Source organism: Anser anser (assembly GCF_964211835.1).
Source record: "Anser anser genome assembly, chromosome: 1".
Taxonomy (NCBI): Eukaryota; Metazoa; Chordata; class Aves; order Anseriformes; family Anatidae; genus Anser; species Anser anser.
The window spans coordinates 60,380,453-60,405,163 of record NC_139720.1 but is presented as its reverse complement, the minus strand read 5'-3'; the positions used below and the strand labels follow the sequence as shown (position 1 = coordinate 60,405,163).

Genomic DNA, 24,711 nt, shown 5'->3' with positions numbered 1-24,711 from the left:
GAAAATGTCTCTGTGCTTACTAAAATTTAAACACAAGGCATCTCACCCAAAAAGTCAAAACAAGATGTATCTGTCCTGAACTCGGTATGTGCAGTCCATGGCAAAAGAGAAATATATCCACATGGGATTCCTCTTCCAGGATTCACAGATCCAGAACGAAGGCTATTCCATAGAATAAGAGCCAAGAACAAGGACTGAAAGATGTATCTCTGGAATCCTGTTCTTCAACCCAATACCTCACTGAAGCTGCAAATCTCACAACTTGTCTCTGTTTGTTCCTTTATATATAACATATTCTCACTAGCCTACTTTCTTCAGACTTTTCGTCTTAATTAATGCAGTAAGTCCTTGTTAAGTGATTTTAACAGTTTTTTTAAATATTTAATCTTACCCCTTCATGTAATGTTTTGATTTACAGCCAATCTTTAAAATTCATGCTGGATGTTTTCCAGAAAATTCAAACCAAAATCCTCCACACACAGGGTTTTCCCCAAGAAAATCTACTCATCACTCAATTAAAAAACATCATTAATTTCCAGCCCAGTGCTGACTTGGAGCGACTGGAGGTTACAGTGACTTCGGAAATATTAACAGAAACCAGCACTGTATCCCTGTTACAGCCAATACTTGTTCCTAAATGAAGCGAGGGTGGTGTGAGTATGTTCCTGGAATTCAGACATATTAAGTATGTTATGTAAAAGATTATATTTGTTAGCTGAGAGAGGAAATACGTAATTCCTTTCATTGCATATTGTTCAGAGGAAGAAGGTAAACCTACAGCATCTGGTGAGTTCAAGGGTAGCCATAAAGTTATAAGACCTGATTAGGCTTGCAGAACAAATGACAAAAACAAACAAACAAACAAACAAACAAACAAAAAACTAATTTCTTAGTGAGAAGGACAAGGACTCCTGCTATCAAAGTGGAGATTTGTAGCTAATTATTGCATGTTTGCTCTGTGCTCCCAGCGGATGGTGTTGCCTTTGCAGTTATGTCTCAGGCAGCCCATGCCCACTCTCAGCGCATCTGAGAGACCCCTCAGTAGTTCACTGAAGGCTGAAAGGAATTTGATTTATTTCATCCGAAACAAAGGAAGAAAGAGTCAGATAAGCTAAAGAAAACTTATCTCTGCACAACAGATGTTATTGGAATTAAGAAATCAATATGCAGTATTTCACGGATCTCAATTATTGTCCAGAATAGGAAGCGGATGTTTATAAACGGTGGATCTCTGACACAACGAGGGTCTAATTTCCCGTTAAACCTAGCACTATGTGTGTGTAGGTTGTAGCTAAGAGGGACAGTCCCACTCCCCTGCCTGCGGCTGTGTGCTCCCGTTGCCTCATGCCTAGCTATCATGGGGCTGCTGGAGGGTATTGCTGCAGCTAGCTACACCAACAGAAATAAAGTATATCCTGCTCCGAATGAGTAGGATTCTTTCAGATCAGTAAGCTGAACTGGCTCATCCTGCATAGTCAACGGGTCTGATGCAAGACCTTCTGGCTGAGGAAGGATAAAAGAGGGGAGAAAGGGCCCATCTTGCTAGCAACAGTCTGCAGCTGCACTGGATTACATGTAACAGGAAACTATACTATTAGTATGTCAAACAAATTTGTCCAGTGTATTATATGATTATAATTATACTGCAGTTATGTGAAGAACAAGTGATTTAATAGGTAAAGAGAATACCAGCCCTAGAACTTGATACCCTTTATTCCATCTATTCACACGCAGCAGTAGTGTTTTAGTCAATGTAAACAGTAATAATATATTGTAGTAACAACAGAGATTGGAGTGCCATAGCTATCGGGCAAAAGAATGGGCTATCGCCCTCAATTTACAAAGAGGAAACTGAGGTATGCCACTTAAGGAAGCTGCTAGCATGAACTCTCCGGGACATCTAGGAATTGAATGCATTTCTGTTAAAAACCTTCACAGAATGATCTGAAGGTGATTTTAGACAGTCACAATCTGAATGGGAACAGCCACTTTGACAACATTTCCAGACTACCAAAAAATTAGGGTGAATTTTAGAGTTGTATTTTCATCCTCATCATGACTGGAACTTGGATGCTTTTATTTGAACGTTGATGAATTATGACTCTTGGATTTACATCACTCATCTTTATTTGTAGAAATATTTATCTACCTCTGTGAAGTATTAAAGTTTGTAAGCCTGCAAGATTTAAAATTCTAAAGGAGATATTTTAATCTCAATTTATTTCTATTAGTTTAATTTGGTGTCTTGTGATGATTTTAACATATAAGACTGGTATTGTAACCACTAATTATGAGCTCTGCCTCTGCCATTGCAATAAATCTAAAACTGTCTCAGAAATGTTAGTCGAAGTTATTTGGAATCCACTAGTCTAGTATTTCCCGTAATATAGGGCATACATCTTTGGCTGCAGGAGGTTCCTGGAGAGTTTTGACACTGGAACAACTCAATTGCAACCAGGAGGAAAGCAGAGTGGGAAAAAATTACTTGCGAAAAAAATGTGTTACTGGTGGGATATTCAGTTATGGATTTCAGGAATTTCCAGGACTGAATTTCTACAGGCTTGTTTCTGAAATTCTTCTAACTTCTAGACCAAATACTCTGAAACTAATTTAAAATTAATTCATCAAATTTAATGGCAAAATGCTATATTTGCATCAGAAAACACACACAAAAAATGCAATACTAAGGAGATCTGAATCCCAGTTTTTAATGACAATAGGGTGTTTTCCTCATCCGAAATTTCATTGGGCAACACTGGAGACACCATACCAGAGTGATTTATTATAATTTGCTGTGTCAATCATGTGCTCTTTGTAAACTGTTGTTATAAATTTCATATGCTTAATGAACAGATCAAATCTGGGCTGAAGAGAACTCTTTGTTATTCTGCATCAGGCATTCACAACCAGACAGTTTGCTGTATGATGGAGCATGTAAACCCAACATGGGTCTTGCTTACCTAGGCATAGCTCAGGTGAGTAGTAGCTTCCAATTTCACCTGTGGAAGTGAGAACAAAAATCTGGGCTGCAATGTCTCTTTCCTCTCCTGGTTGCAGATTCCTCTTTCAAGTTTCCTCTTAAAAACAGAGTGAAATGAGCTTTGGCTCTCTTGAAGTCAATGGCAAAATTCCCATCACTTTTCCTTTCTTAGCATCCCTTATACTATATATATATATATAAATATATATATATATATTTTTTTTTTCTGATTGATTCACCAAAGCAGTCAAAAGAAAGAAACTGCTCTCCTGCTTCCTCCTGCTGTTTTGCCTGCTGCCCTGACCTATGGACTTGCTCTTGACTTTGGTGCAGAGTGCCTCAGTGCACTGGAATTTACTGTCAGAAAGGAAACACTGTGACTGCTATAGGACACCATGGGGCATGTATTGCTTACACAGTAATGCCACTCTTTGGGTTATTGTAAGGCAGAAGGTAAAGCTGACAAGTGGTATTTATCTGTCAACGACATCTTGTACGTGCCTTGAAGTGTCTCCAAGCCGACTGTCTTGGAAAAAAATAAAACGCAATCTAGGCTTTAAAGATTAATCTTCCCTCATCTTGCTGCATAGAGTAAGACCCCATTTGTGGATACTACATCTATACAGAAAATATTTCTCATCACTTTTCAACCAAGGTCACATCTTATTTACATGAGAGAAAAGAACAGAGTAGAAAAGTCTTTTTCCTGGCAGGTCTACAGTGTAAGGCTGTGATCAAACTGAGCTGGCCAGGTAAATCCTGATGTCTTTCATCAATACCTGTAAATTCTGTAAACATGTAAGACCAAAAGGACTGCCTTCACAAATCAGATAGGGACTTAACAACAGCAGTTACCCTGAGATGAAGCATTCTTCCATGCTGAGGTATTTCCCTCTCTTGCAAAAGTAGAATTTGTGCATTTTTCAGTTTTACATTTTTAGTCTTCCACTTGCCAGTATGGTAGAAATTGAAATAATTGATTTGTTCATTTTATTGGCAGAAAAGATGCTCTTCAGATTATCAGTGACACCAAAAGAGACAAATGTACCAAAATCTAGAATGACCTATATTAAATGGAGTATGTGGCAAATGCAGAAGCTGAGCACCAAATGACACCCCTATGAAGTGATTCTGCTGCAGAAATGGAGAATGGGATTTTCAGGCTTTGTTCCAGTGGGAAGGGATGTGGGACTTAAATGGGGCTTGAGCACTGTCAAACTTCTTTCCAACATCCTCCTGGAAATGCATGTTTATTGGTCCTTCCGGATGGAAGGGAAAGCTCGCTTGCTGCTGCTTCATATTGATTTTCCTCAGACACAATAAATAACCATTTCCCAGATGTTCCAAAAGTCCAAATATTATAACTCATGAAAAGTGTTTTTCTGTTATATAAGTTGTTATTTTATTTATATTTTATTTTATTTTATTTTATTTTATAATCAGTACAAAATGAGATACTATTAATTTTTTAATGAAAACTCATAGAGACACCAGCATACCAAGCAGTCCATCCACCCATCTACCTGGATTGAGAGAAATAATACATTGCAAACCAAAAAGAGAAATAATAAACTAAATAATAAACTAAAAAGAAATAATCCTAGCAGTCTGGTAATAAAGACATTCCCATGCAAGATAAGAGCCATATTCAAGACTGACTTGAATGTATCAAAGTAGAGACCTAAGTGTAAGTTTGTTGTATCTAGTTGAATCCCCTGGCTACAAATTGCATGCTATTTTGAGCTGTATATCAGCATTTTGGGGTTCATTTCCAGATTTTGTCCTGTGTAGACTTGGAATCCTTTCCCATTCTCTGAACTGATCATTTCTGCCCAGCATTCTTGTTTCAATGGATCAGCTTTTGTCGATATCAGTAAAACATTTCAGTGGAAAATTTTTAAACACTTGAGTTAAAGATTCATTTCTGAGGCCTTGCAAGAATCAATCCTGATCCTTTAGCTGGTTGACAAGATGAAGATTTTTCTCTGGTAACAAACAGACAGTGACTTACTAGAATAGAGATTGAAGTCAGTGAGAGAGTTCAGTCCTAGGAATAGCAGCAAATAAGAAATTATGGATGCAGATCTAGCAGCTGCAAGAACAAATAAAGGCTTTGGATGTATGACCAAGGGAATTTATTAAAAACAGACGAGACAGAATGATTTAATTATCTGATGCCTTGGTTAGTTGCTGTTTGGAAACCACTGAAGGAGCTGAACAGTTAAAATAGGACACTCATGCTTTGGAAAGAGACCACAGAAGGACAGCAACATTAATTGGGACAGGAATGGAGGTGAAGAACTCAGAAAGTTTATATTTGGCCCCTGAGGTCGATGAGATGAAGGCTTATGGTGGTACACAAAAGCAAAAGTGCGATGCAGACAAACCCTGGTCAGAAGGCCAGAAAATTTCACAGGAAATCAAAATAAAAGGTCACAAGCCAAGTTATTGAAGGAGAATATCAAGTTATGAAAAAGTACATTTTCACACAGAGATGTGAGACAGCCTGTGCAAACTAGGGGTGCTTTTAGCAATGGGTTAACTTGATGAAAGGATAGCTGGGGAAGCCAGATCCTCCAGTTCTATCTTTTGAAGTAGAGGAGGTGGGCTAGAAACAAAATGGAGGTCAGTTCTTTCCATATCGTGATTTCTGTGAAGGGTCTGGCTCAGTCATCTAGCAAGTAGGCTGGCAGCTGAATCAGAAGGTGCTTTGTGGCCCTTTCACTTGCTCAGGAGTTGTGTGGTCAGCACGTAAGACCTGAGTGCTTCCTCTTTTGCCTTAGCTGCCTCACAAGATGAGCTGCAGTCAAATCAGCAGAGTGATTGTCAGATACAATGACAATTGTATATGAGGAGCGGAGCAGAACCCCAGGAAAAAAAATGGTTAAAAATCCTAACCTCACAGAAGAATAAAAAGGTGCATTTGCTAATAGAGAGCATACAGGTTATGTGGACAGATAACTGTAAGTGTGCTTAGCCATCTGTGATCCATGAAGCCTTAGATCAGAGATAACCCAAATAGAAGAAAAATAAACACATCAAACAAAACTTACAAGAAAGTCAAGTGTTTCCTTCTTTTCAGGTTTTTCCTTCTTTTTTAAACAGTCATAAAGCAATTTGGGCGATTATTGGCCAAAATCAACACCTCTCACATATGCAGTGATGAGGCAAGTTTGGTGATTACCATGCACTCTGCAAACATGGGAAAGAAGTATACAAGTGAAAGGCAAGATCTGAATAACAGACATCTAACAGCACTAAAGTACCAATAACTGTTACAGCACAGCCAAGATGGGGGTCAACTTTGAGACAGCATTTGTGCAGGAAGAAGAACAAACTACACTGCCTAGGTAGTCTTAGACTGGAGTCTTGTATGTTACACAGCCACAATTTCTCAACTGAGAGAAAACACAGCTTGCTCCCCTTAAGTGATTTTTTTTTGTAAATGAATTCCTAGCGCTGTGTCTGTCCAAAGAAACTTCAAAAAGTAAATGAAAAGTATCTGGGGACTGTAACCACCACCAATCGTTTAAACAATGGCCCAGAAAGACTTGAGAAAAGCACACATAAACTTTGTTTTGCCTTTCCTGTATGAAGTATCTGCAGATCCTTGAGGCATGGATTCATCTGGAAATTGAACTGAAACAATTAAAATATGGTTTATTTGTTATATATTTATTTTGTATTTTGTTTATTTATTTGTGAAAAGAAATGTTTTCCCTGTCATTGCTACTGCTAAGGTACACTGAGACACCACAGCCTAAATCTAACCCTTTGGCATCTTTTATAATACAGTTTAAAATTACATTACAGAAAAGTTGTATCACTGGAATTTTTGGCCAGATTGAGGGAGAACATAACATCAAATGCAATTAATTATATAAATATAATGTAAGGGTAGGAAAGAGTGAAAAGGTGGGCAAATTTTCAGATGATTGCTACTCCACTGTTTTGATTTATTCCATGCAGTTGAATGGCCTTTTGCTTACACTTTTGACTGGCTTTTACTTAATAGACCTCAAGAAAAACACATCTTTCCACATACTACAAAGGCAACTATAGTATTATGTGATTATTTTCCTACACATGATTTTACTTTTTCTTCTGCTTCCTAGAAGAGTTTATAGAGCCGATATAGAGCCTGCCTATACTAGGGCTAGAATACACACCAGGGCATGGGCTGACATGTCCTGTAGAGATTGTTAGCATGTGCCCTGCTACCGTTTTGGTTTATGCCAACAAGACTCTTCCATCTATGCCTAAGCACAATTCAGGCATGTGGCAGCAGCCATGCCCTGTGGACATTTTGGTTTCAGTCTGCTTCTCTTGGGGCAGAGAGGAAGTTTTTACTGTATGTATGAGAACTATGTCCTTTCACTTGGCCTCAGAGCCAGTGAGTGCTCTCAGCATTGATTTGTTTAGTAGTATAAAGGTAGTCCCTGACTTACATGCTGTCTTGCTGTAGAGGAAGCCCTTCAAGAATGTAGAGGTATTCCCTGGCCTTCAGTCCTTTCTCACTGTGAGATTCTGAAGGAGCTCCACTCTGTAAACCACCTGGTGCTACTCTGCAACCATATTTATTTTTTTGTATTAGCAGGAGTGTCCAAACACACAGTTCTCAGCACCTCTTGGCTTTTGATGGGTGAAATGCAAAGCAAACTGTAATTATATCTTACAAAGGCATGCTCAAGAAACACCATACTGGAGAGAATCAGCAGTTGCTCTTCATTCCCTTCTGGTTCCAGCCATTGCAATGTTCAATGCCTGTGTAGGGACAGAAATAGAGGGAACAGGAAAAAAATGGTCTCTACAGTGTTATTAGGTCTGTACACACACCAGTTCCCCGGTGTTACTACAATCATACACAGACATACAAAATCCCCTGTTACCTCATTAAGGTGGAATCCTGTTTGCTTTCCAAGCACAGGAATTATTTCAGTGATATAAGCAGATTTACCAAGACGGTGATATGAAAACAAGGGGAAAATATCTTTAACATTCTTTGTTTAGGTTCTTGCAGGCAGGCGTCAGTGTGAGTCATGTCTTTCTCTGTATTTTATAGGCACATGAATTAGTCAGATAATAAAACACCACAATGAGTATGGCAGAAAAAGCCTGATGTGGAAAAATGCTATGTGATAGTCTGCTCTATTAAATAAATGAATGAAATGACTACCCCTTATAAAATATATATGGAATTTCTAAATATCCAGAAAACATAGAGGAAACAATCACGCACTGGCTAGAGGATAAACAGGCACATGACTACTCCAACTTCCCTAACTCCAATGCAAAGTTGTAAAATATGATTTCTATAGTATTTGGGTGTATTTAGACAGTGTGCAGGCTGTCCAGTAGCCTAGTTCTTACTGGTAACACCAGTGAACACCTTCCTGTGTTTTAATAGCATGAAACCCTTCAGGACCACTTAATCTATCGCATTACAGTTTTGTCTTGAAATCCTAAAAGTGCATAAGAAAATAAATCCTTGTACCCCTGTTTAACTTGACCTGCAATTCTATTGCCTACATATTCGTAGTTTAGGTAGGAGTTTAAGAGGAGGACGGCCCAGTGGCTTAGTATAGTGGCTCACTGTGTCTGCTGCAGATTGGATTTCCATTCCTTCTGTATGGCTTCCTGGCTTGGCAAAGGCAAGGAGTATAACATCTCCTGGATGGGTGGAAAGAAGAACATCTCATCTCTCAGCAGTGACATCTCAAGTTAATGAGGTAGAAGTGCTGAAAGAAACTCTACAGTCTCTACCTAATCCAAAATAAGGATATCTCTTCCTCAGGGATCCTCAGACAGGGAAAGGACCCAAGAAAGTGTAGCAAATGTAAACAGAAAGGAGGCATGGAAGGTCTTCACTGCTCCAAACAGGAGCACAATAATCATTTTTTTCTTCATTAATACCACAAAGTACTTTACTACGCACTTCATCTTTGCATCACACTTTCTTTCCAAAGAAGGAAGTGAAGTTTAATCAAAAGCATCCTGCTCATACTTACTTGTCCCTTTTATGTTGTGAAAAAGAGGTAAAACTATTTAGGTAGTTTCTATTAGTTCTGCAGGCAGGAGGGGCTCTTCAATAACTTGGCAGTCACTTTTTCAACCTCTATCTGCATGTGTATGCATGTCTGTGTGTTACAAAGAGAGACGCAGGGAGCGAGCAGTGCAGCTGAATTTAGAAAGTTATAGATGTTCTCATCAGCCCCATGCAATGCAGCAGAGATTCCTTCCAAAAGCCAAGGGAGCAGAGGCTGCAGACAACAGATGTGAGAGGGGTTCCCATAACTGTCAATTTTCAAAGTGTTTGCATTGAAAAGAGAGGAGGTGCTATTTTGATTGATATTTCAGTTGCAGTATATAAAGCAGAGGAATTCTTCTCACCCTCTGCTTGTCATACTGATCTGCATACTCTCTCAGCTGGACTTGGGGCTACTACTTACTGCATCTGAAAGGCTGAAACTCCCTGGGAATAAAGAGTTCTTGTAACAATGCCGGAACCCACCAAGAAAGATGGTAAGCATAGAAAATATTACCGGAACGTTTCTTAATTACAGGAAAACTGAGTATGTGCACACACATACAAAACACTTTTTAGACCATCTTGCACATTTCAACAACAGTAACATCTAATAGTGAAAGCCTCATAAAATCATTACATCATGACAGATCGTTGATCCTTTTAAACTAAGAATACTTTAGAGGTATAAGGCAAAACTGCTTTGACCTCCAACTACTTTAGAGAATGAACAATGGCTTTACAGAGATACTAAGAAACTGCTTCATTGGGCACATACTGTATTCATTTTTAAAAGACTGCAGAATTTTTGCAGTGCAATCAATAATTTCTCTATAGGTAAGATATCTAGACTCTGGAAAACAAGGTATAAGCATTTCTTATGTTTTTAAAAAGCAGCATGTTGATATGCATTTCATTATTCTCTTGAAAATTAGGTTGTAAAAGTTATTCAGCAGAAAAGATATGTTCATGAAAGCTTTATGTTTCTGATGAAAATGCATTCTATATGTCAAATGCATAAGTGAAGAATGTAGTAAGTTTTTCTATACAGATCAAACTAGAATGATACATTTTGCCACACAGAAATTATTATTTTATGCTTCAGAAGGTTAGTTAAGGGCGGTAATACCAGCCCCTTCTTTGTACTATTAAGTTGACAGCAAACAAACTGATTACGTAGTCTGATAGCAAGATACAAAATCATGTACATTGGAGGCTGTCCAAACAGATGAAAAAAAATCAGGAACTATTAATTTATAACATTTTAAAAACTAGCATTTATTTTTTAGTATTTTGGAAATTTGAGCTAAATAAGCCTCTTATACTTGCAATACTTCTATAGCTCTTCACTATTTTTTTGTTCAGGTTTAGACATTTTTGTTAGAAATTTTGATAACTGTTGTTTAGCATTGATGATATTCACAGTTTCTAAAAAGCCACAAATGTGCAGATTGTATATGCGTTGAAACTACTGGGAAATAAGAGGTATACAGACACATTCCCTAATGCATTCCCAAATGCAAAACTGAATTTAATCTTAAAGACAATCTTGTGGAAAGAATAGAAGTCATTAAATACCATTTGTTTCCCATCAATTCTGAAAGGTCTGATAAGCCCATGTGTGTAGTTTGAATAAGTACTTTTAAAACTGCCCTTTATCTAAAACTGACTGAATTTTTTAAAAAAAGATTTTAAACTGACCTATCAATAGAATTTGATTTATTTGAAAAGTCTTTTTTGAAATATATTCTATTTTTTGTGGAAGATGAGCAGAGCAGAGCAACTATCAGGAGTATTAAACAGTTTAAGCATCTTGTTGGGGTGGGAACATGTGAAAACTAAACTTTTTGCATGATTGAATCTTAAGCAAGTAGTGTTGACAGACCAACACGATCATTTTATTTACTGGTCCTCCTCAGTGCTCGAGGACAATGATGGATGAAGTATCCATCTGAAAATAGCTACACCAAGTGCACGTATTAATGCTAGAGCCTAATCCTCTATATCAAACCTAGAGCCAAGCCACTTCTAGAGTGTCTTATTTGTAATTCAAATGATTTACACATGTATTAAGTGTCCTTTTTATTTGATCTGTTATTTGACTGGAAATTACACAGTGTAATCAGAATGCATTCTGTGACTGACATCTAAAAAAATAAAATGAAATAAAAATTAAATATTTCTGCACTTTCAAAAGATGTATGTGTTGGAGAAAAAATGGTTTGGAGGTTTGTGTTTTAAAGATTATTATTCTATTTAAGACTAGATTGTTTCACAGATGTTCTTACAATACAGCAAATATAAAAGTGATTCTGGGGTTGTGCTGTTATTGACTCTGAACCAAAATACCTTGACATTGGAACAAATATGTGACTTCTGATGAGTCAACATTGAGATACATAAACAAAATTGAAGCCTTATGTCCTGATGGAGATAGAGTTCACAGATAGGAATGAGCTCTGGAGAAGTGGTAGGTACAGGTTGTACAGTGGTTCTTCTTCATTGCAGTCAGATTATTTGCAGCCACTAGCTAAAGGTGATAACAAACTTATACTAGTGTACTGAAGAGATTAGCTGCTTCCTAAAGATTTTTGATACATTAAGAACTCACCTGAGCTACTGGCAGTACTTACTATACTAGTGCCAAGAGTGTTTGTAGTGGTACTGATGCTATTAATAGTACTGTACCAGTGCTACTACTGGTAGTAGCTCTATCAGTAAGAATTCAGATACTCAACTGCCCATCAGATGTCTGTTCTCAAGGTAATTTCCAATGTGCGAAGTATTGGAGACAATTAAGTAATAAAGATTATCTGTGGACTGACCACATTCTGGCAGGCACGGGTGGAAGAAATCCCTAAGCAACCTTTGTGTGCTGACTGCAGTAGAAAATGTTTCGGCATCACAGAAGTACCTAATTAGTATTTTGCTAATATTTCCAAAAGAAGCAATCTACATGAATGATCCCACACTCCTTATTCTCACAGGACATTCCAGTTAAAAACAGCGTACACAAGAGCAAGTAGCTGTGCAATCAGAAACTGGCTAACATTTGAATGTTAAGAAAATCTCAGCTTTACATTTTTTGTCACTGCAGTCTCTGAAGTAAATAGATATTTCAGGCAGTGCTGCAGCAAGCACTCAGGCTAGTTTTGTGTGGTGTTTGTTTTGTTGGTGTTGTTGTTTTTTCAAGTCAAATGCTCTTTGAGATATTTTAAGATTATTAAATTACCAAAGTAAGAAATTTCTTGACTTGGTGAGAGCGTAGCCTCACAACATGCTCTTAACAAATAGGATCCCCAAATTAAACACACCACTTGGCTTAGAGAAGGGTGTTGGAGCACTTCAGCCTAATCAAATTCGTAACTGTAGAAACAGCCTGATGTAAGGCCTTTACTGTACTCCTAAAGAGTCAAAGTCCTATAAACTACATCGGCTGTGGGCTCCTTGAAGTATATGGTCATGTCATTGTAAGATAGTTTTGTCTTGGTCTGTTTAAAATTTCATACTCGCAAGGTGAAGACTAAATCAATGGGTGTCCCGTTAACTGATCCCAGCGGACGAGTGGAATAAGACTGTGATGCCAAAGACCTTTATCAGTGCATTTAACTTTAACAGCCTTTAGTTTTCCTAGTGACTAATAAAATAACCCTCCCTCACATAATTACTTCCTGTAATTTATTATAATCAGTCAGCCAATCTTTCCTCTTGTCCCCTTTCCTTTTACCAATATTCCTAATAAGAGCTGCCCATTAATTAAGTGCCCTCTTAAACTGTCACAGGCCGTGGCATTTGGATATGCTTTTGTAGAAGTGCCAAGTCTCTCAAGAGCAATGGTTGCAAACTATTTCTGGGCAACATCCCACAGGGACAGCTGCAAGTCATTCCCCAGTAGGCAGCTCTGTAAATTTGCCTTATTTATTCTCCCAAATCTAGGAAATAACTCATGGCCATGAGTTAAATGACCATTCCAGATTTTAAGCCAAAGCATTTATCAACTGTCTGCCAGCTTCATTTTCTAAGGGTCTGCAAGCTCTGCTTGAACACTGCCTGGAGCAGCCACATACTGGCAAGGAATCAAAATAAAAAATCAGTGTGTCTACTTTTGCCAGTGCTTTAGTAGAACTCTTTTAGATCTATAAACAGCAGAGATTAAAAAGTTCTGAAGAAAGCTATGTGCAAATTTTGTCTGTTAGAACGGTGATCTTTGAAACACGAAGAAATTTGTGAAAGGAGGTAAACAAGTGCATCAGTAGAGACTGCTTTGAAGACGTGACGACAGTGTTCTCTCTGAAGAAGCCCAGTTGAAACAGCCGTTACTTTGAAACATGACCAGTTTTTTTCATCATATCTCTTCTGTAGTTATATTTGCATTATATTTATAGCATTTACATTATTTAATAACATGATTAGGTATATCGAGATAACTGTGGCACTAGTAGCCAAGTTTTATCAATGTTAGTCATATAAATCATGTAAGTAGATATTTAAAGCAGTGTTCCGGAGGGAAATCAATCTCAGTATAAGGGATGGATAAAAATTAATTAAAGTGGGATTTATTTTAATATCATATTTTCAAGACTAGACAATTTTTTGGAGGTGAACAAAATGTTAAATGGAAATTTTGCTTAAGCATATGAGTTTGGCTTTCACCAAAATTAACATATCACTGCTGATCGAAAGTTTTCCTGAAAATTCAAGAACCCAGCATGTCAACATTGTATAACATTGCTTTGTGCTTTTCATGCAGAAAGTTGAACGTGTGTTATCATTTTATTATGGCACCAAACTGGGTAGTGCAGCTGCTGTTGTCCTTGCTGCATAGACACATGCTTCAGCAAGGCACGAGGAAAGCATACAGACATTTATCTTCTGTCATTATCATTGCCCCTCTCCAGGACTGACTGTAAAATGCATTCCTATTATTTCTAACTACCTTCAGTTTTGGAGCCCAGTCACGCTCAAAACTAGGCCCATATGCATCATTTACAAGCACTGTATTAAAGTCACATGTACACAGATTTTGATGGGTGAGGGAAGGAGGAAACCCTAACCCCTTATCTTATTTCTCTAACAATTCTTCAGAAAGTTTCTCTTCATCACCTCTAACTAATAAATTCAGATCTCTTACAAATGGAAAGCAAACTTACTCCTTACTGTTATAATTAGCTCTACTGGTGTGGGCATTGCTCCCATCCCAAACTCTATAGAGCCCATGTCCTCCTGCATTGATCTTGTTGTATGTTAGGATCTGAGTTGTTCTTAGACCGTCTTTGCCCTCCCATAGTTAATTTCCAAGTGTTGCTCCCACACTTCCTTCTGAGATACCAGTCCGTCTTGGATTTGTTCTTTGACCTTCTGCCTCCACTGCTCTGAAGTTTAAGACTAATTTTCCAATCAGATTAACTTGACTGATAGGGAAAAAAAAAAAACTGGCAAAGACAAATCTCAAAACTGGATTTGGTTTGGTTTGGGATTTTTATCTTTCTTTTTATTATGATGTAAATGAAGGAACTGCATTGTTTTTTTTTCCTTATACAATGCATTGATTTTATTTTAATATTAGTGTAGGTGGATAATGCAAGATTGATCTGGTTTACTGTTGCTCTTACTGGAGTTGAAAATCTCTTCCACCCTGTGCAAAAAGCAGTACCTCTATGCACTGGAAAAATATTTAACATTGTCATACTAAAATCAAAATTCCATTGAGTTTAGAAGGAAAGAAAGGAAATGGCTTTTTAGCAGAGCAGAGGGTACTTGTACTTGGCAGAACTGAAATTAGCAAATGCTGCCTTTGTGCCTCCCTGTGCTGCACCTGTTGGGAAGATAAATAAAGGACTGCCCAGTTCTTTCCCCTCATACCTCCTAAATATATCACTTTAAGAGAGCTTAAAAACAAATAAAAAAGTGCTATAGTGTACTTCTGGTACATGAAAAACTGGATGAGTTTCTTCATTTTAGTTTTAAGAGATATTTTAAACTAAATGGGAGATTCTGTGGTCACATAGCGAGGAAGAAAAAAAGTAACAGTGAACATGAACAGTCCTTGGGAAATATACATAGTACAACATAAAAGAATCTGTTTTTGGAGGGGACATCCAGGGCATTCTTTGAACAGAAAGCACAAAGCAATTTTGAAGAGAAGTTATCTGAGTAAACTTTTCTTGGTATAGGGCCAAATACTAGACTCAGGAAAATGCAGAGATTCCAATGAACTGGACATCCTAATGTAATAATTGATTTAGAGTGAGGGTGAAAAGTTTGCTCACATCCAGACACTAATGTGGCTTTGTGCTGAATATAAAAACATGTAAAAGAAAGGAGAAGGAAAGATGATAGAAACGTTAGCTTCAGCTCTAAGTAGAGTTTTCTCAGTCTCACGGCAAGCAGCTTTGTCTCTTGAGCCTTCAGAACTGTGTAGCTGACTCACAGACACTTCTCATCCCCTCCATTCCCCTCTGCTGTCAGTCACTACTGAAGTAACATTTCTGAAGACTCCCCCCCCAGAAAAGGTCTTTTTAGCCACTATTAGGCAACCAATATGATAATATTTGGATTTTTCTGTCTTTCACCAAGGGACTTTGATGTACTTTATCATCACCAGATTTTATTCTTTGGTTGAGGAATTGTTGGTATTTTAGGAGTTAGGAAGAGACTGTCCTTTAAAATTTTTTATAAGCTTGCAATCATACAAAGAGCTTAATGTTCTCAACACTGCAATGGAAGGAGTCTGGGCTAGGAACCAGATACCCAAATGGAAGTGAGGGTAAGTGAACTACGTGTCCCCACTGCCACCAGAGTTGCAGAGATCAGGCCATTACAGTCAGGGGAGCCCAGACTGCTCTTCAGCTGACTACCCAGCAGTTGCCTAAACATAGATGCCTACTGCCATATGAGACACTCTAGGATACAAGAAATATCCATGTGGGGCTGGCAGATATGACTCAGGAGCTGAGATTACAGATCTGCAACATCCTGGAGTGGCAGCTAGAAACCAGGAGGATATGCTACAGAAACTGAGTGTTAGTGAACAATAAGGCTGCAGAGTTATTCTCTATAACTTGATCAATTAATGTTTAAGGATTTTCAGCAAACAGGCAGTTTTATGAGAAGAGAAGGGGAGTGTTCCATTCCAGCATTATTTGCATGTGAGACTAGGACTCACTTTGCGTGTGGGACTCTGCCTCAATACATGAGCGTTTGGGCCCAGATTCCTCGGAGCAGAGGAGAGTGCACCCTTCTGTAATCTGCTGGGTGCACTGATTAGCTGGGTAGTTGTTAAAAAAAAAGGTGCTACTACTGCCACGTTTTTGTGACTTGGGAGATCCAGCTGCTTTTACTTGCTCTGCTTTTTATAAGAAAGTGTCATTATATTTTTGTGCATGGCTACGATGAATGTTTAAATCAACTCAAAATTAAATTTATTTTTTATATCACTGAGAAAAAAAAAAAAGGTAAATTGCATTGCTGTTCAAATCAAAATTAACTGATTTAACTCCCCTAAAGTTTGCTCAGTTCCTACAACAGCTTTAAGCTTTTAAATGAATGAGTGGTTACATCAAGGACATTTCAAGCTATGAAGGACAAACACTTTTTATAGAATCATAGAATCATAGAATCATAGAATATCCCAAGTTGGAAGGGACCTATAAGGATCAAGTCCAACTCCTGGCACCGCACAGGTCTGCCCAAAAGTTTAGACCATGTGACTAAGTGCACGGTCCAATCTCTTCCTAAATTCAGACAGGCTTGGTGCAGTGACTGCTTCACTGGGGAGCCTGTTCCAGTGTGCAGCCACCCTTTTGGTGAAGAACCTCTTCCTGATGTCCAGATGTTTATTTTATGTTAAATAATAAAACATTTCTTAATATTCTGCAATGTGTTCAACAAACCACATGCAGAATTAGGAATCTCCATGAATTCCAATTTCTGGAAGTTCCTTTCCTTAATTTGTCATGCATAGTTTTAGCTCTTTGAGCTCACTGAAAGAGTGGATCAGCAAAGACAAAGGCTCTTATAGAAGAGAGTGAATTAGAGCCAATATTCAGTTCTGTGCCTGAAAAGGTTGTATGGCTTCGGAAGCCATTCTAGCAAGAAGGTTTTGAAGGCAGTTTTAGTCAACCTTCTCTGTTTCCTGAGACATTGTAGGGACAGATACGAAGTAACTGTGGATTTCAGAAATATGAAGATAGATAGATTTCTGCTCAGAGACCTCTCAGAACCTGGAAAAATGCAGCATTCTCTAAACGGAGTGGTTTCTCTCCCCCCTTCTCCGTGTCAGTACTGCTAATGGCATCTCCATAGAACAGTCAGTGGGACTCAGGCTATGCAGTGCAGGATGGCTTGCATCCACACTGCTTAGAACTGCCTTCTGAAGAAGACAGTCACACACACAACCCTTTACTTGGCCCAGTGCCCTTACGTGCATTTTCAATTAAAAGTGCCAAAATAACCTGTGGCCTCTGCTGCAGTTAGCCATGATGGTTTAGATGTCATAACACTGAGGCGTTGCATGCCCTGCTGTGGGGTTTTGCTGGATGGGGGTTGATTTAGGATGTTACACCTTCTAGAGAAGTGTCAGCACATTGTTTAACAGACAGTCATCTATGGCACAGTCTCAGCTGTGCTGCCTGTAGAGAGCATCGAAGGAGTAAACCATTCAGAAAACTGCATGTCTTGGAGGAAATTTATTTCTTCCAAGGAAGACCCTCAGGAGCAAGGTAACTTGTGAGTGTGTTGGTGAATGCGACTGTCATGCAGTGCAGAGAGTGGCAGTACCGGGACATGGGAACATGGCTGGGTGACTCATTTCACAGCTGAGAGGCCCCCCTATGTCATCTCCATCTTCCCCAGGGCATAGAGATGCCATAGCGTGAAGGGAATCCTACTGTGTCTTGCACCAGTGGGACATGTTCAAAATAGTCATCGCTCTCCCTTCACTGGAGATTAGGAAATATTTCTTACATAATTTGCTATCCTCTGGCCCTATGTCCAATTGAAAATAGCATGTGATATACTTCTCAAGGCAGTTGCCCTTGTATGTGGTGGCTACATCAAGTTATTTTGATCAGGTGATTATTACAAAAAGCTCTGTTCTAATTTAATTCTCCATAGGATCAAATGGTGGTTTTAGTGAGTGTCTGAAAGCATTCAGTCGCACCATGATGCTTCCTGAGAAGCATCTGTATTAAAATACACACTCATCATGACTTACAGTCTCAGAATACCTTCCTAATTTTGGTCATAAATGCCAAGAGTAGGTTGTAGTCACACACAGACACAGATGAAGAAAGGTTCCCTTTCCATACAGATTTATAACTCGACGAGTAATATGCATGGCCATGAACTGCAGAGACATTTGCTCCACTTCTTGTTATAGAACCAACTGGATTATAACATCTTAGCCGCCAAACAAAAGTAAATCACACAGTAGCTCAGACTGTTTTTTTTTTTTCCTTCAGTGGGAGCCATGCCTTGCACAGCCAGAATGCAAACCCAGTCTGAAAGCCTGTTCCACATTTTGTCTTCTCTCAAAGCCCTGAAGCTGTGATGAAATTAAACTGAACACAGTTGCAGCTAAACCTGAAGGAGACTCCAAATGAAAAACTTACTGGTTCAGCTGATGGGCTAAGTCTTTCTCCTTAACCCTCACCTACTCCAACATGCTAGCAGACTAGAAAGAGCAGTAGGACACAGTTGTTGAATGGCTGTTGAATGTCTTTGGACATTTTTGTGTTCATTTTCATCACTTTCTGCCACAGGATCTTTTTTTGTGCAAGAAAAGTGCACAAGTTATGTTCCCTAGCAGCAGTTCCAACTGTTCTATAAAGAAGAAATCTTCCCCTCACCAGTGCTGCTTTGTAGCAACATTGGGATTCTCAGAATCTGGGCAGATTGTGCTAGTTTGGTAGGGCCTTTCACTATTTTTTGACCTGAAATAAAACATTTCAAGCCATTTGCACATCTGAACGTACATGACATTACATTTCTCTCCCTTTTCAAGAGCTTTATTAGTTTACAGTACAACTAAAGAATTACTGTTCCTAGCAAAAATTACAGAAAACTTTTAAACCTCGGTGATGTGGAAAATGTCTCTAGCTGGAGATATCTAGGAACAGACACACAAGAAATGCCATGCAGATCGAGTAAGTCACTGACTAATAGCTTCTGGGTCTCGTGCTGCGATATTCACATAGATGCAGATATACATATACACACCATAGCATACTTGGTATCATCTGTTTTTATAAGAACTTAGTATCTAGGCCAAAAACCTTATTTTAGACCCAAAGAGAAGCTGTAATACCAATGGAGGCTGTGGCTGCCACTCCTCCACAGATGCAGACTTCAGTGAAGGCACAGAGGGTCAGATGCCTGATGACATTTTTTCCATGGCATTCCCTCCAGCCTTACTAATCTTTCATCTAAGCTTTCCTTAGCCCTATTTTTAAAGGGGAAATCTGACCTCTGTCCTCTGCCCCTTTTTCTTTGCCCTTGTTTTGCATTTCCATGTTTTGCAGTGAGGGCTTTTTCTCTTATCCAAAAGAAAAAGCTTTTTTAGCTGGACAGAAAGTATATTCAGTAAGCTGTGACTGTTATTCACAGCAACATTTCAAATGCATTCTGCTGTGATGCCTTGTAAAAAATTTTCTTTTATACATAACTGACATTTTGATGAGACCCTTCGCAGTTGGTCTGCGAACGTCCTCTAATATAAACTAAGAAAGTGGATGCAAATACCCTCTTTTTCATCTTGATTGAAGAGAGAGAAATAAATTCAACTCTGTTGGTTACCCTAAAGGCAAATTAAATTATTTTTTTAAGTGAAAGCTTAAAATTCTCAGTTTTCTGATATTTTATCTTCACTACTTCAGAATGAGATTGAGGTAGAAAAATTAACTGTATTATCATGGAGTGATATATGTAACTTAGCATGCCTAACAATCACAAAGGGGCATATGTGACTGTCATGTATATAAACATTGGTGTGTGATCCACCAAAGATTTGCCTAGTGCCACATGTCTGCAATACCTTAGATCCCCTAAATGTTTACCTGCAGAAAAAGTCCTTTCTCCCTCCACATGTGCAAAATACTCTCAAATGTTTTACAGTACAATGCTTAATTCCAAACATCTGAGCCACGGTAAATATCCATATGCAATCATACTTACAAAACAAAAACAAAAACCAAAAGCAAACCAGAGAGACAGAGGGAGAAAAAGAGAGAGAGAACTCCCAAGGTCAGTACACAGAAATGCCATTAACTAAGTTTCTGCTTTTTAAGGTAAATTCTGATTCTTTTAGTGTTTGGCATCAGCAACACTGCAACTCTGATACAAACATTTCCCGAATTACCAGTTAAATTTTTTTGAAACGTTCTTCTCCAGATTTAGTTGCAAATCATCTTTGGATGCCATGTAGTGGAACAATGGCACTCACAAAAACCAGCAACCCCTAGATTTCGTAGCCTACAAACATCAGTTACCCTTAGTAAACTAAGAAAGTTAGTTTTCACTCATCTTGAGTGAAGAAAGAGAAATGAATTCAACTGTAAAGCTACAAATGTTGGCTTTTTTTTCTTTATCACAAGCCTGATGAATGCAAATTAGTATTGTTAGCATCACATAGACATACGTAATGTGTTATTAGTGATGCTATTTGAAATGATCTCTAATCACCTACATGCCTGATGGCCTTGGGCCACAGTTACTTGTTACAGAACTTGTGAGACTGTCTCTTAACAGGAGGTTCAATACTAAAGTACAGATGGCAGGAAACTGTTCTTATCTGAAGGAAGTCTGAGAAGACTCTTCCTTCTTGAAAAGATCACAGAGTATCAGATTATCTGTCACCCACTGTCAAATAGACTCAAATGGAATGCTTTTCTTATTTGGTATTTGGACACACTGTTGACACTGTAGTACTTATTACTTTGACAAAGAGCTGATAACAAGCTGAGAAATTCACTCCTGGGGGAATCCCAAAGTTTTCATCTTGTTTTTAGTGAACCTCAAAGAAATGTTGATGTTTTAAAAAACTATAAAATGGGAATACCAGCAGATTTTCATTTTAAATTGTTGATGTTTCACTCTGAAATTTGATTAAAATGACAGCTATCAGCACATCTCAATAGTTTCCTTGTAATTTGCTGAAATACGTTACATGATTCATATCACCACAGTCCTATGCTGATGCTCTCATTTCCCCATAACAGTCAAGTGGAATGGTTCACCACTGACAGGCACATACTCTCATAACTCTCAGGACCAACCTGGGAAAAGTGCACATGAGATGTAGTCCTCCCTGTGACTCAATCTAGTTACAGAGAGCATCAGGTCCACAATTGAACTCCCATAAAACAATAGTGTGAATGATTTCCTTGATTCAGAGTGAAATATTTCAGGATATCTTAGCAAGAAAGATGTTGAGGTTTAGATCAAGAAAGAGTGAAGACATTTCACAAATTAGGAAAATAGTTCCTGATCTGGTTTGGAAATTATCTCATGATCTGAAAGGAAGTTCTCGCGGTTAAGTACCCATCTATTAGAAAGGCTGGAAAGAAAACCCAGGGAACTAAAGGCCTGTCAGTTTGACTTCAATGCCAGGGAAGGTTATGGAGCAGATTAGCTTGAGTGCCATCACACAGCACATAGAGGACAACCAGGTGATCAGGCCCAGTCAGCAGGATTTTATGAAAGACAGGTCCTGTTTGACTAACTAGATCTTCTATGACAAGGTGACTCATTCAGAGGATGAGGGAAAGGCTCTGGATGTTGCCTACCTAGATTTTAGTAAAGCTTTTGACACTGTTTTCCACAGCCATCTTCCGGAGAAATTGGCTGCTCATGGTTTGGATGGGTGTACACATCACTGGGTAAAAAACTGGCTGGGTGGCCAGGCCCAAAGAGTTGTGGTGTTTGGGGTTACATCCAGCTGGAGGCCAGTCAATACAGGTGTCCTCCAGGACTCAGGATTGGGACCAGTTCTCTTCAATATCTTTGTCAGTAATCTGGACAATGGGATCAAATGCACCCTCAGTAATCTTACAGATGACACCAAATTGGATGGGAACATTGATCTGCTTCAGGGTAGGAAGGCTCTGCATGGGGGGGTTGGATGGACTGGACCGATGGGCCAAGGCCAACAGTATGAGTTTCAACAATGCAAAGTGCCAGGTGCTTCACTTGGGGCACAACAACAATGCTACAGGCTGAGGGAAGAGTGGCTGGAAAGCTGCCTGGTTGAAAGAGACCTGGGGGTATTGGTCAATAGCTGGCAGAACATGAGCCAGCAGTGTGCTCAGGTGGGCAAGAAGTCCAACAGCACCCTGGCTTGTATCAGAAATAGTATGGCCAGCAGGACCAGGGAGGTGATTGTCCCTCTGTGCTCAGCTGTGGTGAGGCCACACCTTGAGTACTGTGTTCAGCTTTGGGCCCCTCACTACAAGAAGGACATCGAGGTGCTTGACAGTGTCCACAGAAAGGCAATGAAGCTGGTGAAGGGTCTGGGGAACAAGCCTTATGAGAAGCATCTGAGGGAACTGGGGTTGTTTAGCCTAGAGAAAAGAAGGACCAGGAGACATTACCACTCTCTACAACTACCTCAAAGGAGGTTGTAGCAAGGTGGGGGTCCATCTCTTCTTCCAAGCAACAAGCGATAGGACAAGAAGAAATGGCCTCAAGTTGTGCCAGGGTGGATATTAGAAAAAAAAAAAAAAATCACTGAAAGGACCGTGAAGCTTTGGAACAAGCTGCCTGGGGAAGTGGTTGAGTCACCATCCCTGGAGGTATTCAAAACACATGAAGATGTGGTACTTAGGGACATAGCGTAGTGGTAGATTTGGCCATTCTAGGTTGATGGTTGATGATCTTAGAGATCTTTTCCAACCTAAATGATTCTATTATTCTACAATCTTTTGAAATAATTGCCCTGTCAATTTTATTTCTGAATTTTATCCTATAACTGAAAGTGCAATTTTCATGGAAAATATATTGTTTAATTTGAATAATAAATTAATGTAGTTCCTGAGCAGCACTTCTTTGTTTTCTGAAGCATTTAATCTAATAATTTAATCATGTTTTGCAGCTTTCAGAGAGGAAGTTAGCACAGCTCCGTGTACTGCTGTCATTGGTATCATATCGTGGTGCCTTTTGCTTTCACTTTTCCCCATGGCATCTCTTGAACTAAGTGAAAGTCTTTGCTTTCACATAAAAAATAAAAATAAAAATTACCAAACTATCGCAACGAAAGATATGAAACTGAGAAAAACATCTATCTATTGCTATATTTTTTTCACATGGTCAAACTTTTCTGATGAATGACTTAATTGCTTTTAGTAAATACATAACAAGGATGAATTAGATTTGGAATATTTAAAGCAGAATTTCACTTGGCTGGGCTAGGAGTCATTTTGAAAGCTTGATTTCTTATTAGCATCTGAAACCAGAAATAAGTTATAAGTATGAGCAACTTACTACATAGAAAATATTTTGCAACATTCCATGAATTTAAAGAAATCAAAGCTGTGCTGTGTTCATACATTTTGTGTCTACGCAGAAAAGACTGTCTCCCAAACACTGGAGATAACAAAATCTGCCTTTCCACAGATTTGTGTATTTTGTGATCCTGCAAATACTAAGATGTGGATTATTAAATTTTGACATATGAGCCAAATTACTATTTTTTAATGTGAAGACAAGAATCAGACCTGCTCCTTCTCCTCCTTACTGTGTAGAAAACACAGCCATACCTGGGGCTGGGATCACACAGGCAGTGATGCTGGACATATGCAATGTTGTTAGCCAGCAGCGCCACTTACGGGTCAGTAACAAATACAATACAGACCATCAGGTTTAGGAGCAGTGTGGATCAGCTTGCAGGCCTTAATGGGACTTTTTTAACATACACTATAAAAAAGGCAGTGTGAATACTCATGAACTATAGCATAGTGGGGGTGGTTCTGTAGAGCTTCCAGTGCACCTACAGCCCCTTCTTAAAATAGAGTAAGAAAAAAATCTGTGCTAACTGTTGAAACTTAGTAGAGCTCCAGGCTTTCAGGCATGAAACTGGAGCAGTATCTCTCTGAGCTTGGGAAGCTCAAATCAGGTACTTCAGGGCTCTATTACTGTTGCTCTTACAAAGTAAAAATAGGAGATTTACAGCTGTTCTTTAGACATAGACTGTTTAACTGGAGCCAGAAGCATGCAGTACATTAAATAAATCAACATTAAAGAACCGCTCAGATCATCAAGAATAGGTAGGTGATGAGTATAAGAGTTTCTGGAGTACAGAATCATTTTGAATTTATGTTAAATTACTGATATATAAACTGAAATGGTGTCATAAATGGTGTCAAAAAGTTTGTCAAAAAGATATGCTCCTTCATGGAGCATATCCTTTGCTACATTTAGTAGGAAGAAGCTGACTCTGGGTTCTACAGTTTTCACTGTGAAAATATTGTGACAAAAATATCAGCTAGGAGTTTTTTTCAGTGACCTTTGGGATTGCATAAACCACATTTTATCACAAGTTTTGCAATGATAGTTCAAAATAAAATGTTTTTATTTCCAACCTTAAAAGTAAAACCTACCATGGCAAGACATGGAATAAAAGATCAATCAGTATAGTCACAGACCCATTCCTGCAGAATTTTTCAATGGCTTTGCAGGTACAACTGTGCTGACAAACCCTTCCCTTAAAGCTACA

General features: G+C 38.7%; 1 protein-coding gene across 15 annotated transcripts in view; it reads left to right on the top strand.

The window, feature by feature from the left end:
* The first annotated feature begins 9,359 nt into the window (after window positions 1–9,359).
* The window catches only part of MYBPC1 (myosin binding protein C1), an 81,747-nt gene continuing 66,395 nt past the window's right edge, over window positions 9,360–24,711 (top strand). For 5 of the 15 annotated variants that reach the window (XM_083830205.1, XM_083830202.1, XM_083830203.1 and 2 more), the window contains exon 1: window positions 9,376–9,502. Coding sequence is in view for 7 of the 15 variants with exons in the window: in XM_083830199.1 (XP_083686325.1) it covers window positions 9,478–9,502 (25 nt within the window). In the remaining 8 variants the exon portion in view is untranslated. Of the gene's footprint in view, window positions 9,503–24,711 lie in introns of all 15 variants that reach the window. The other 10 variants (XM_083830200.1, XM_083830213.1, XM_083830207.1 and 7 more) reach the window with 6 other exon arrangements.